The sequence below is a fragment of the Prunus mume genome, linkage group LG7 (assembly GCF_029339155.1).
Source record: "Prunus mume cultivar Tortuosa linkage group LG7, ASM2933915v1, whole genome shotgun sequence".
NCBI lineage: Eukaryota > Viridiplantae > Streptophyta > Magnoliopsida > Rosales > Rosaceae > Prunus > Prunus mume.
In genome coordinates, this window is record NC_142704.1 from 6,993,584 (window position 1) to 7,006,192 (window position 12,609).

General features: G+C 39.5%; 3 protein-coding genes across 4 annotated transcripts; 1 reads left to right on the forward strand and 2 right to left on the reverse strand.

The window, feature by feature from the left end:
* The first annotated feature begins 291 nt into the window (after nucleotides 1-291).
* On the forward strand, nucleotides 292-4,353 carry LOC148915345 (Serine/Threonine-kinase ATM). The gene is given in 4 exon segments (XM_089055860.1): nucleotides 292-433; nucleotides 667-1,209; nucleotides 1,211-2,961; nucleotides 2,964-4,353. Coding segments are annotated over 3 exon segments (3,444 nt in total). The 5' UTR covers nucleotides 292-433; nucleotides 667-715; the 3' UTR covers nucleotides 4,163-4,353.
* A 691-nt stretch (nucleotides 4,354-5,044) lies between these two features.
* Nucleotides 5,045-6,576, reverse strand: LOC103338347 (Ribosomal protein L12/ ATP-dependent Clp protease adaptor protein ClpS family protein). 2 transcript variants are annotated; one of them, XM_008241545.2, is made up of 2 exons: nucleotides 6,437-6,576; nucleotides 5,045-5,912 (listed from the first exon to the last, which is right to left on the reverse strand). In XM_008241545.2, exon 2 carries the CDS (start codon nucleotides 5,803-5,805, stop codon nucleotides 5,224-5,226), a length of 582 nt encoding a protein of 193 aa, XP_008239767.1. In that variant the 5' UTR covers nucleotides 5,806-5,912; nucleotides 6,437-6,576; the 3' UTR covers nucleotides 5,045-5,223. The 2 variants fall into 2 exon arrangements, with proteins under 2 accessions (XP_008239767.1, XP_008239768.1); XM_008241546.3 differs by lacking the exon at nucleotides 6,437-6,576 and adding an exon at nucleotides 6,215-6,354.
* Nucleotides 6,577-8,164: 1,588 nt separating this feature from the next.
* On the reverse strand, nucleotides 8,165-10,471 carry HCA2 (Dof-type zinc finger DNA-binding family protein). The gene is made up of 2 exons (XM_008241547.3): nucleotides 10,192-10,471; nucleotides 8,165-9,645 (listed from the first exon to the last, which is right to left on the reverse strand). Exons 1-2 carry the CDS (start codon nucleotides 10,240-10,242, stop codon nucleotides 8,716-8,718), a joined length of 981 nt encoding a protein of 326 aa, XP_008239769.1. The 5' UTR covers nucleotides 10,243-10,471; the 3' UTR covers nucleotides 8,165-8,715.
* Between the last annotated feature and the right edge of the window lie 2,138 nt (nucleotides 10,472-12,609).

Genomic DNA, 12,609 nt, shown 5'->3' on the forward strand with positions numbered 1-12,609 from the left:
TTTCTGTTTCTTTTTTGACATATCCCTACATTTTAACATTTTATTATTGGTCCTTAAAAAAATATGGTATAAACGGTATAAATAAATAAATACTTATTTGGAGTAGCTGACATCCACTTCAAGCCAAAAGAGACTCAATACTACTCTCGAGTGTTGAACTCTCACGTGTATCCGGAACCTGGAAGCCACAAAGGCACTTTTACGGAAACTTTGCTGTAACATAGCACAAATAGAAGAGAGAGAGGAGAGAGAGAGACGCACTCACTCACTCACTCACTCACTTAGAAACGTATCTTTCGCCTAAATGTTTCCCTACCCTTTTTGAGATTCCTCAAAACGACCGATTATAATTCACAAGCATCATGCTTTTCCAAGCTGGGACTGCTCGGATCAAAGACTCGGCACTCATGTGAATATCGTATTTTTCTTTGAGGTAATTTTATTGCTTCATTTCCTCAATTTTTCTTTCTGTTAGCGCAATATTATTGGTTTTTTAATTTTTTGTGAGAAGAATGTTGTTGTTTATTTATCTTTTTTATTTTCATTTCCCTTCTGCCCTTTAGTTTTGGAATTTTTTTGGGTGCTGAATGTTTTTATCGTATAGCATAGTGATAATAACAAAGCTTTCTTCTTCTTCTTCTTCTTTTCTGTTTCTTTCTTCATCAGCTTTGAGTTGTTGTGAAAAATAACTGGACTTTTTGGGACATTGTTGACAATGGAGAACCCTAGGACTCCAGAAACCCTAGAAGCTCAAAACCCAAGTGGTAAAACCCTAGAAGAGGGTTCTGGGTTGTTAGAGTGGAGTGAAAACTGTACTGGGTTAGAATCTTTTTCTGACATTTTGGGAGGTAGCGGGGAAAGAGTGGATGTTACTGGTAATGATGTTGGACTTGGAACTGTGGAAGCGGCAGCTCAAGTGTTAGAAGCTGAGAAAGGAACTCTAGATGGTATAAAAGGAGAAGATTTGGAATTGGGTGTGGATTCGATGTCTGGTGTTTTAAACAGTTGCGTGAAAGGTGTGGGGGCTGAGGAGGTTGTTTTGGTTAATGGTGAGTCTGATGGAGACAATGAGGTTCAAATGGGCTCTAAGCAGTTGCAACCAGATAAGGAAAATGATGTTCAAATGGGTTCAGTGGAGCCACAATCAGATGGGAGCTTAGAGGGCTTGGGTGGAGATGAGAGTAAAAAGGATGGAGATCAGAAGATAGGCTGACGATGATGGCATGAATGAAGACAAAGCATTGGGACCAAATGGGATTGATACAGCTAGCAAGAAGATAGAAGTTTCTGGTGAAGGTATATCGCTGTTTGTGGATTTTAGTGGGCCTCCGCCAGGATTTAATGAAAATGATCTTCATGTGACAAGTTTTCCTGGGTATGAAAGCAAGGAAAATCTAGAAGAATTTGGAGATGATGAACAGGAGAACAGTATTGATTATCAATATTATGATTTTGCTGTGGGTGATATTGTATGGGTTAAAACCAAAACTCAGACATGGTGGCCGGGGAAAATTTATGATCCTGTAGATGCATCAAAGTATGGTGCGAGCGATGAACAAGGGGCTTGTCAACTTGTTGGATATTTTGGGATGAGTCATGTTGCATGGTGCCATCCTTACCAACTAAAACCTTTTCATGAGTACTTTGAGCAGATGTCAGGGCAGAACAAGGCTAGAATATTCCTTGGAGCTGTAGAGAAGGCTCTCGAAGAGTTTGGTCAGCGTGTAAAATTGAATATGACTTGTATGTGTGTTCTGAAAGAAAATCGCCTCTCAGTTGGTGGTGCAGCATCTGATGAAGGAGTTCCAATGCCTGAGCGCAAATCTGGTGAACTTGGTGAATTTACAATTACTCATTTTAATTCTGCAGAGTTTCTTGCACATCTCAAAAATCTTGCACAAGTTGTTTCATCGGTTGGAATGCTTGATTTTACTGTCACACGAAATCAATTATCAGCCTTCTACCGCTCCATAGGTCACAGCCAGCTGCCTATGCATCTACTCCAGGAGACAAATTATGCTAGAGACGTTGCTCATTACAGGTCAATGGCTACAAGTAATGCTGACATTCAGGTTGGACATGAAGATACTGAGTTAGGTGAAGTGTTCTTGAAAAGCACACCATTAACTACTTCGCAGAAGCGATCAAAGGATAAAGTTTTACATCAAGAGACAAATGAAGGGAATGCAGTTTTAGTCAAGGGTTTTGATGGGGACAATGGTGCTGATAAAGGTTTCATCTCAGGTTTAAAATCCAGGAAGAGAAAGATGAAGCGGGATTCTGAAGTTGAACATGAGAGCAAGGCTTTCGATGTAGGAAATGATGATGGTGCGAATGAGGGAATGATTGAAAAAGGCATGGAGTCAAGAGAACGGAAGAAGAGCAGGTACTTGTCTTACCCATACATAAACTGGGAGCAGAAAGGATTGCTTGCTGAAATGGATGATGGCAAAGTTTTAAAAGCTACTCATGAAGGTGTCGCTGCAAATACTGATGCTGGCCAATCTAGTGGGCCGCCTTCTAATTTTAAATGCAGCGGTGAGAAGTTCTGGAGAAAATGGTATAGAAGGCTTACAGGTGTAAGTGGCATATCTGGTAATTCAAACTTAAAAGATGCATCTTCTGCTAACTTGCTTTCTGAAGTCTACTCTGCTGCTGTCGACTGCCTATATCCAAATGAAAACAAGACATTTGATTCAGTTGGCTGGTTTTTTTCTAGATTCAGGATTTCGGCATTCCATGATGAATCTATTTGTGAAACCTATGGTAATAGTATGGCTGGTCAGGATGAGGATAAAGATGCTAAACCCTGCCTGTTGGGTAGTGGTCAGAATGAGGCAAAATGTGAACCCAAAAATAAGAAAAAGGCTAATCTGAAGCATCCAGAGGGTAAAGATTCTGCCAGCCTGCCGAGTTTAGATCAAATCACCACAACTGCTAAAAAAGAAAAGAAAAGGGGACGGCAAATTTGGGAAAATTGAAGACTAAATCCCTTTCTGGGCTATCAGATGTGAATATAAGCATTTCCGCTGATAACTTTTTGGGGCAAGATTCCTTGGATATAAGTCCTCTCATGCCTTGTGGTAAACCTAAGCAAAAGAAAAGCAAGATGGAGGAACGAGCAAGTCCAGTGTGTCTGCAGACTAAACAAACCACTGGCATACCAGATTTGAATGGGAACAATCTTGTACCTAGCCTTCTCGTTGATGATCAACAGGCTATTGGCCATGCTGCTTCTGAAGGTAAAGTTGAGTTAGAAAAGGGGTTAGGGAATGAAACTGCTTCGGAGCCTTCAAAGCCTAATATCATTGCTGGCTTTGTAGATACGAATGGAAACAATGTGAAACCTGGTACATTGGTTGTAGATTTGCGGATATCTCCCCAAGCTTTGTCATGTCTAGACTCTAAACAGGTCACCGGCCTGCTCTCAGCTGAAAGTAGGCCTGTACAGAAAAAGAGAAAGAGAAAGGAGAAAGCAGAAGCAAAGCATCCAGCTGATGGTATTCCAGATTTGAATGGAAATAGTGCTGAATGCAACTCATTCGGAAAGGAATTCCAGGAGTCCAATGGCCTTGCACCTCCAATTAAACCTGAGAGGAAGAAGAGGAGGAGAAAAGGAGAAGCTACTACTATACAGAGGAAACTGGATATGAATCATGGTAAAGCACAGATTACTGAAAAGGCTCTAGGGACTGCTCTTCTGTTGACCTTTTCCCCAGGAGTACCAATGCCTTCAAAAGATGATTTAATTTCAACATTTTGTCGGTTCGGGCCCTTGAAGGAATCAGAGACACAGTTGTTAAAAGATCCTGGTTCTGCCCAGGTCGTATTCATGGAAAATGCTGATGCTGGAGAAGCATTTCGGAGTTTAGAGAAGAACAACCCTTTTGGTGCAAACCTCGATAGTTACAAGCTGTTTCATCTTCCATCTGTGTCCAGGGTTTTAGAAACAGGCTGGTCTCTACCTACAAGTCTTTCCTCTCCAACTATGCCTGGAAAGGCACCTCGCCTTGACTTCATAAGGCAGAATCTTCAGATGATGACATCAATGCTAGAGACGTCGGGGGATAATCTTTCTCCAGAGATGAGAGCCAACCTAGAGTGTGAAATTAAATCCCTCCTGCAGAAGGTGAGCTCCATGACTGGTTCTTCCTCTTCTTAGTTTGGACTGCAGGTTATGTAGTTTTTATATGGGTTGTCTGTAAATGTAGCGACTGGCTCCTTGGGCATGCTCTGTAGGTGGTGTTATGTTAGAATTGGAACCTCTGTAATTTATTGCATGAGAGGGCATAGGCAAATGACCTATTGCATTGGAACTTTTGTATCTCTAGCAACTCCGTTTTTCTTTATTTACGTACTCTCTCTCTCTCTCTCTCACACACGCGCACGAACACACACACACAAAATTCGTTATATCTGGATGCTTTATGGTATAAGTTTACTGAGACGGATTTGAGTCTAAAATGACACCCCAATTGTTGGTTGCTTTACTCACGCACAAAAGATCTTCGTTTGTAACTGCATGTTTGATTGTGTTTAAGGTTCTAGGTTATTTCACCCCAAAAAAAAAGGCTCTAGTTGATGTTTAAGCTACAAAACAATAAAGGAACGACCCAAAAAAAAAAAAACAATAAAGGAAAGAATGATGCGTTTTCACGTAGAATGCCTTCCCACACCGGACATGAAAGTAGCCTTTCAAAGACCAATTGCTATGCAAGAAAAGTCTACATCGCAGTCACTGTTGCCGCAGGGCCAGTCATTCTCAATGCCTCTTATTGATAGTTGGCGACTCATTTTCATACGACCTTCGACTCTATTAACAAGAGAGGATCAGCAATCAAACATCCTGCACTGAATTGGGATGTTCCAATCCATATACAGGTCATGCAAGTCTTTCGGTGTTTTGAGCTTATTTCGAATGCCTCTAAAGTCGCCAGTGAAATTGATTTTTAAGTGACAATTCAAAACTTGACGCCTCAACGGGAAATTTTTAGTTCAAAACAAGTCTTGCAGAAGAGATCAAACAGAATTATTTCTTCGTATCTATTCTGAAAATTGCTAAATTCTAATGCTAAAGGTTATCCATCAAAAATACAAAATCCATATTTTGGAAATTGCAAAGAACTTCCAAGATCATGAAAACCAGTTTGAACAGAAAACAACAATGCAAATCAATTCAGCAACGCAACACAACGAACAATGTGAAACAACTCCAGAATGCTACTACTCCATAACAGCAACTCCTCCAGCAGCCTTTATTTTCTCAATTATGTCATTTGCTTCCTCTTTGGTAACCCCTTGTTTAAGGACACAGGGTACCTTTTCAACGAGATCTTTAGCCTCCTTTAATCCCAGACTGGTAAAGGTCCTGACTTCCTTGATTACCTTGATCTTTGCAGCTGTATCGAACTTCTCCAATTTCACATCAAACGCTGTTTTTTCCACCTTCTTCTCCTCAGCCTTTGACGCACCAGCTGGCCCTCCCTGTGAACCCAAGTCCAAGCCTTCTGTTGATATGGGCTGCAACTTGGGAAGCCTTAGCCTCTCACCAAGAGTAGGACCAAGTTGGCAGCGTTCTTCAGGGGCCAGTGCTGCAATTCGCTCGGCGAGCTGAATGATTTTATCTGAGGGTGCAGGTCTAGGGCCATATGGATCATAGAATGCCGGATATTTGTATTTTTTCGGCTTGGCATCGGGATCCCTTGGAGCAAAATCAGGTTGGAAGCAGCGAAACTGCAAAGGACCAGTTGTTTCAGGGAGAGTGGGGCGGGCACGAAAAGATCTGGCAAGTGCAATAAGCCTCATGGTTCTTTTCGGTCAGTGGAAAAAGTGCCTCATACAACTTAAGATAGCAGAATAAAAGAGAGCTTCCTGTTTTGAACTGAATGGACAACTTTTGAGAACTCTCTTGCCTGGGATAAAAAAAAGAAGAAACTTCAATTAGCAAATGGAAGAACATAACTAATGTTTCATCATATATTTTACGAATGCAACATCTGCAGACTGGTCAAGTCTATAACTTTAGAGTAATTCTATATGTGAACTTACAGATGTAACAGCAAAACAATAAGAAAAAAGTAAATTTGATAGAGAATTCAAATGGGCATTTCCACAAACATGTGGTGTGAGAAACAGGATGCAATAACAATGACTCAAAGAAAACAAATAAATTCCCCAGAAAAGAAAACTCAACTATCAAATTTTCCAAACTAACCCAATATTAAACTATCCCATTAGCTGAGAAATCTCACTGTACGCGCTTCTGACACTGAACTGACCCCTCTTGACTACAAACTCCTACGGTGGTTCTGGGTTTCTCATAAAACTCAAAACCGGTTGAAGAAACTCCAAAGCATCTCAAGATTAAATAATATAAAACAGGTAAACTCCAAAGCATGTAAAAGATTTAACAAAAACCCATAAGGAAGAAACTCACCGTAGCTTTATAAATGCGAGCAAAAACAACCGCCAACTGCAAGAGAGCGAAATAAGACAAAGTGAGCAAAAGCGTAGGAGATGACTATGGAAATTGTTCGGGTGGGGTTACAATTTGGCCCAAATGAAAATGATCTCTTTTACAGAAAATGGAATTGTCCATTTCGCCCAAAGTTCCTGGGCTAATAGACACAATGGTTTACCCCAATTGAGCAGCCCTAACTTTTCAGACCAAAAAAAAAAAAAATTTTGAAGACTTAATGATCCTAATCAGCGTGCGACATGTCATATGATCGAAAGCTTCTATAAGAGCATTTCAATGGAGATGTCAAATATCAAACATCAAATTTAAATTTGATGGTGATGTGATTGACATCTTACATTTACACCGATATGTCAAATTAAATTATTATTTTATTACATTTTAGTGTTGATTCATTTTTAATTAAAAGAAAAGAAAAGAAAAACTAATAAAATATTCATTTGACATCTTGCGGGATGTCAAAATAACATCTCAACCTCCATTCATTCTTTGAAAATTTGGATAGTTGTTACTCTAACAATACCGATATCGTTTTACCACCAATATCGGTGTGGGTTTTTATCATAAAATTGTTAGAGTGTAATTTATTTAAACCCCTTTGTTTTCTTTCACTCCACCGATGTGGATTCCAACACTCCCTCACGTGTAATCACCGTGAAGATCCACACATCGGCAATTGAAACTTTCGGCTCTCGTTTTGTTTTCAATGGAACTGAGGTCGGCTCTTAGCTTGGCATTTTCAAAGTCCGACTTGTTTCCCTTTTTTCTTTTTTTTTTTTTTTTGGGGTTACAAGCATCGTTAGCTTGTACGGGCCTTGGCTCTAATACCATGTTGAAAATTTGGATCTGCCGTTGGGTCCCACATCGCTTTGACATATCGATTGAGTGATATGAGATGTTATTTATAGCTGTTAAATGTCTATGTAGCACGTTTGACACATCGGTTGGAGATGCTCTAACGAGGGTTTATCTTGAGGGGTTCAATCTAACCATCTAATAGTAATTATGCATTGGATCAGACGGGCTATTAAGGACCCTCTTATTCGCCTCCTTGCATATTATCTTGTTATATTATTTTTTAAAATTTTGTTGATGCTAAGTACGGAAGGAGTACATCAATTAGCACTTTAGTCTAGTGGTGTTTCTTTTTCTGATGTTAAAGAGGTTTTGAGTTCGAAATTTCATCCCCAGCAATCAAAAGAAGTTAGCTACCCCAATCACATATGATGAAATGGTCCAAATTTTAGTATATTAGTAACTTTCATGAAAATACGTAATGTATTAGTGTTGTGAGGGTTTCACATAACAAAACTTACAAGTGTGCCATGACTGGAAGGTCTTTTGTTTGTTCACTTATCCGATCTGAGTATAATTTATGGGATAGAAAACAACATACGTTTGTTCAGTCTAAAAAAGCTTATCCAAATAAATTAATTTAAAGTTCTTTCCTTTCATTTGAAATTCGTACCTTTTCCCATCTCGGAGAAGAGGGATGGGAAGGGGAGACTTTTTGATCTTCTCCTTCCATTTCAATTTTCTCGTACCAACAACCAGGGCAGGGCCTAGGGGTTACAATGGAGGAGCACATGGCATGAAAATAAAAAATTTATACTAGTTTTGCTTTCACTGAAAACTCTGCTTTGCTCTCCTTTTATGTCTCAAGCATTCCCAACCACGCAGACAGAGTTTAAAACACTTTATCAACTTATGATAATAACTTTTGACCTCAAAAAGAAAACTTGTGATAATAACTTAATCACACTCTCCCTCGACGACCATGCAGACAAACATCACATAAAGATGTAAGACTTAAGCAAGTACTAAATAACACATTAGTCTTTTGGACTAAAAAAAACACTGCTAGTATATCTTCCTCGGTTTTACAACAAAATCCTGCACCTTTGAATTTGTCTTGCACTTGCAGCCAACGAGAGTACAACAAATTAGAAGAAAGACCAAAAAGAAAGGCAGTACTCATTTTTGGACTCTCCGTCTTCCCATTCACACACACACTCTCGTTGTCCTTGTTAGGTCAATAAAGATGAAAGCAAGACCACCTTCATACATACCCAAAAAATTTAAATAAAAAACACAAAGAAATTAAAACCCTTTTGGTCTCAAAAGGCATACATGCATATACTTAGAGAACTAGTAGTGGTAGTAGTTTGAATCCTACTCTAAGACGCAGATGATGATTAATTAATTAATTAAAGTCACTAATCACACCTAATTAGATTTTAGACTAATGGGTTTGTGGTGGAGGGGCCATAATTGTTCATGACATTGGTCCATGATCCTAGACCATTCAGGTACCCAAATGACTCCTTTCCATGGTCAGAGCAGCCCTGGTCTTGCCACTCAAGGGACAAGAGCTTAGTGTTTGGCTTCACATCCATTCCATTTTGGTGATGATCCTGATCATGACTTGCTTGATGGTCATATGGTAACATCAACCTCTGGCAAGTGTCCATGAAATTACCGTTCTGCCCATCAAATGATGACATCCCAAATGGAGAGCAAAGGCCATGATGAAAACTTGACTCACCACCCATATTATTTGCAAGCCCACCCATCATTCCCAAATCAGCACCATTCCCCATAAAGTCATAATTCCTAGCATTCCCAACTATGGCTTCCAATTTGCTCTCCATGAAATCAATTGGCCTTGGGTTGTTGTTATTACTCTCAAGCATCCCATTGTACCTGCTGTCCATGAAACTAGGGTTATTATTACTCCCAAGCATCAAGCCATTGAGGTGTGAAAATTGCATCTGATCAGGAAATGAAAGGTGGAGATCAGTTGGGTTGTGAGAAACTGATGAGGATGATGAGCCAGCATTCTGGTTCATCATTGGATTATGAGGCTCATTGGGTTTCTTGGAAGCAACTTTCTTATTCTTTCTGCAGCCACCACCCACAGGAATGTTCCTGAGGGTGCCTCCTTTGGTCCAGTACCTTCTGCAGGTCTTGCAAAAGTACCTAGGCTGAGAGAGGCTGTAGTTGTTGTAATAGCAGAACTTGGTGTGGGTAGAGTCACATCTAGGGCACTTGAGGGCTTGGTCATGCTGGGGCCTCAGCCTTCTCTCTATCAAGGGCCGTGAGCAGGTTAACATGTCCCCAGATAATGGTGAGGAAGAGTCCATGGGAGAGTCCTCGTTCATCGTTCCCTGACAGGGAAAGGAATTAGGAGAGATTTTGTCAGAACTATATATGTTTGTACCCCACAACAATACAATTTTACAGGACGACACATTCTTTGTCCTTTCACAACATCTCAATCAATCAAATGTAAAGGCATTTTGGATTGTCCCCAATTTATAAATTTTGGTGCCACAAAAATCCCGGGATTTGTTCCATTATCTTCCACATATATATTCAGTGAAATTAGTCTAGTTTTTCAACAAAATTGAGAAAATAAAAAATGGGAACTTTTTGAAGTGCTCTATTATTATCATCAAAATGAATTTGATCAAATTTCTCATGGGCAAGTTTTGTTTATGAATGTGGTTCTCTCTCATCCATCAACAATGGCATTTTCTATGGCATTAACTAGAGCATTATCTAAGATAACCCTAGGAAAAATGTGTATTAATTATGCTCAATTATATCTTCTTATTGCATTTAGGGTACGAACACCTAGAATAAAAGCAGTATAAATTAAACCACAAGAAATGGAGTGTTATATATGTATATAAATATTAAGCAGAACGTACCTGTAACCAGTCGGATGAATCCATGCAAACTTGCAGAGAGTTATGGCCCATCAAACAAATTCAACTATAGCTCTTCACTAAGACCCAGATCAATGAAGCAGACGAAAAAGGAGCAATATTTTTAACCAAAGCTCTTTCTTCACACACACTTCATTTCCTAAGCTCTCTCAGTCTCACTAGAGTAAGAAAACCAGTTTGTTTATAGAACTAGAAAAGGCACTGAGAGAATTAGTGAGGAGATGAAGAGGAGGAGGGTTTTTATTGTGTGGCTTCTTGTTGGGTTGGTGTGGAAGAGTGGAACTATAAGAAGGCAACAAAAAGGCTGAGTGGCAGCTGCTTGCTAAACTACACTCTCTCTCTCTCTCTCTCTCTCTCTGTGTGCAAAGGATTTGGCTTACGGCACCGTCGGTGGGCAATATGAGTGGGCCCCCACAATGTCTGCACGAGGCCCAACACTGGCCCCACCCCTTACCACAGCTTGACTAAAACCCCTCCTCCTCTAACCAACGGCCACGATGCCACCAAGGGAGTTTGGGCTACACAACCTGGGCCGTTGATGTTAGTAGTGCACACGTCAGAGATCACGGCGTGGTCGTCACACTTGAACGAGCGTCAGTTTATTATGTGGACATGACAGAAGCTGAGAGAGAGACTGAGAGAGGGTTTGAGTTGAGACTGAGAATATTTGGGTCCTCGATAAAGAAGCATACCGAAAGAGCACTCCACTTGCGGGCCCTATTGTGTGGGGGCCCTTCTCCCTCCTCCTACAAGCAAAGGATATATTCTCCCCTCAACCCTCTAGTCACGTGGCACCCGTTAGTATATAGGCAATGTGTATGTCCCACTGTTTTTATAGACTTACAGTCGAGTTCATAATTCAACTTCATATAGAGAGAAGGCTGATTTCAAAACCCGCTTGATTTGATATAAAATATTGTTCTCAAACTATATATTGATTGAAATGTTTGATGAGCTAAATTATCGTCTGAATGCATGATTTATAAATTAACAATTAATGAGAGCTACACTCTTTATCACGTTTATATTCATTTTGTATATAAAGCTTCATCATACACTTTGCAAAGAAGAAAAATTAAGAAATGAGAATCGAACCCAGAACCCATCATAAAAGAAGCTCTAATGCCACATTTTAATAACTACCAATCCTAACATTTTAAGCCATCAATTCATACCAAGCATAAAATTACAACCTAACCCGTATGTAACATTAGCTTTCATAACCCAACTCGAATGAAATTAAAAGCTTGGAGGCGTTATGGCTTAGAATTTAGAACAAGGAACATTCGAATTATGCTCTCATCATCAGTGTAAAATATAAGTAAACAAGCATGCATCATGCATGCCATAACTAAGTAATGGAGGATGCTGGATCTTGGTAGCTTGAGGTTGATGGCGTGATGGACACACTGAAAATCATGGGGGCCCAAAGTTCACTTTGTCAGATGAGTGAATAAAGTGGGGTGTGTGCCCACGTTAATTTCACCGTACATAAACCAACTGTTCTATATTCTTATATCTATACAAAGGAAAGGACGACGGTGAATCCATCTGATCTGTTTTAGTGTTCTTCTCTCTGCTATGCATCAGATTTCAATGATCAGCTTCCATTTTATCATTTTGCTTTGTTTCTTTTCAATTATTTGTTGGTGTTGAACCAATTAAAGAAAACTTTCATAATTACTTTGTGACGAGCTTGCATGCGGGGGTTTGAAAGTGAGCAATCATTTGTTAGGTGTTGAGCCATATGCATGAAGGACCACGTACCACTGGCTTTTTCCTATATGTGTTTTCCAAAAACCTATGAAATTTATCAAAATTAATATGTTTGATCTCTCATAAAAACCTAACTTGCTTCAACTTTGATGAGCACTATTCATCCATTTATCGACCTTGCAAACCTTAGAGTGCTTAATCACGACCATAGTATAAAAAGCGAGCCAAATTTTATGTGACTAGTGTAAAGAATGACTTCATGCATCCTTTAAATTACAACTGCTTGTTTTCGTAATCGAGTAATTGTGAGAAAAAGACGCATATACTTCTTCCCAATACAGTCTTCTCACATGTCTATTTGTACTTGAGAGCATTTGTGTCTCACGTGATTGCTTGGATGACGTGCCTAGCTAATATTATGAGTTGTTAGGATAGCTAGTTAAAGATCTAGAGAGTGAGAGTGAGAGAGAGAGAGAGAGGGAAAGGTTAAAAACCCTTCATCTACAAGGAAAAACTTGGGGCCATTCTTTTTCAAGACAAAATTGAAGTGCAAAAGTGCATATAAGAAACAAATCTTAGCTCCTACACACTTGTCAACTTTATTTACATTATCCGTTTCAAAAAAATTTGTTCTTCCTTCATGGAACTAGGGCATTTTAAGAATAAAAAGACCAATAATTCAGT

Bases quoted from the DNA above. Each gene is read 5' to 3' on its own strand.
- LOC103338347 (XM_008241545.2), bottom strand. From the start codon at position 5,805: ATGAGGCTTATTGCACTTGCCAGATCTTTTCGTGCCCGCCCCACTCTC.
- HCA2 (XM_008241547.3), bottom strand. From the start codon at position 10,242: ATGGGCCATAACTCTCTGCAAGTTTGCATGGATTCATCCGACTGGTTA. The intron at 9,646-10,191 runs GTACGTTCTGCT...TTTCCCTGTCAG, and splicing joins ATTCATCCGACTGGTTACAG to GGAACGATGAACGAGGACTC.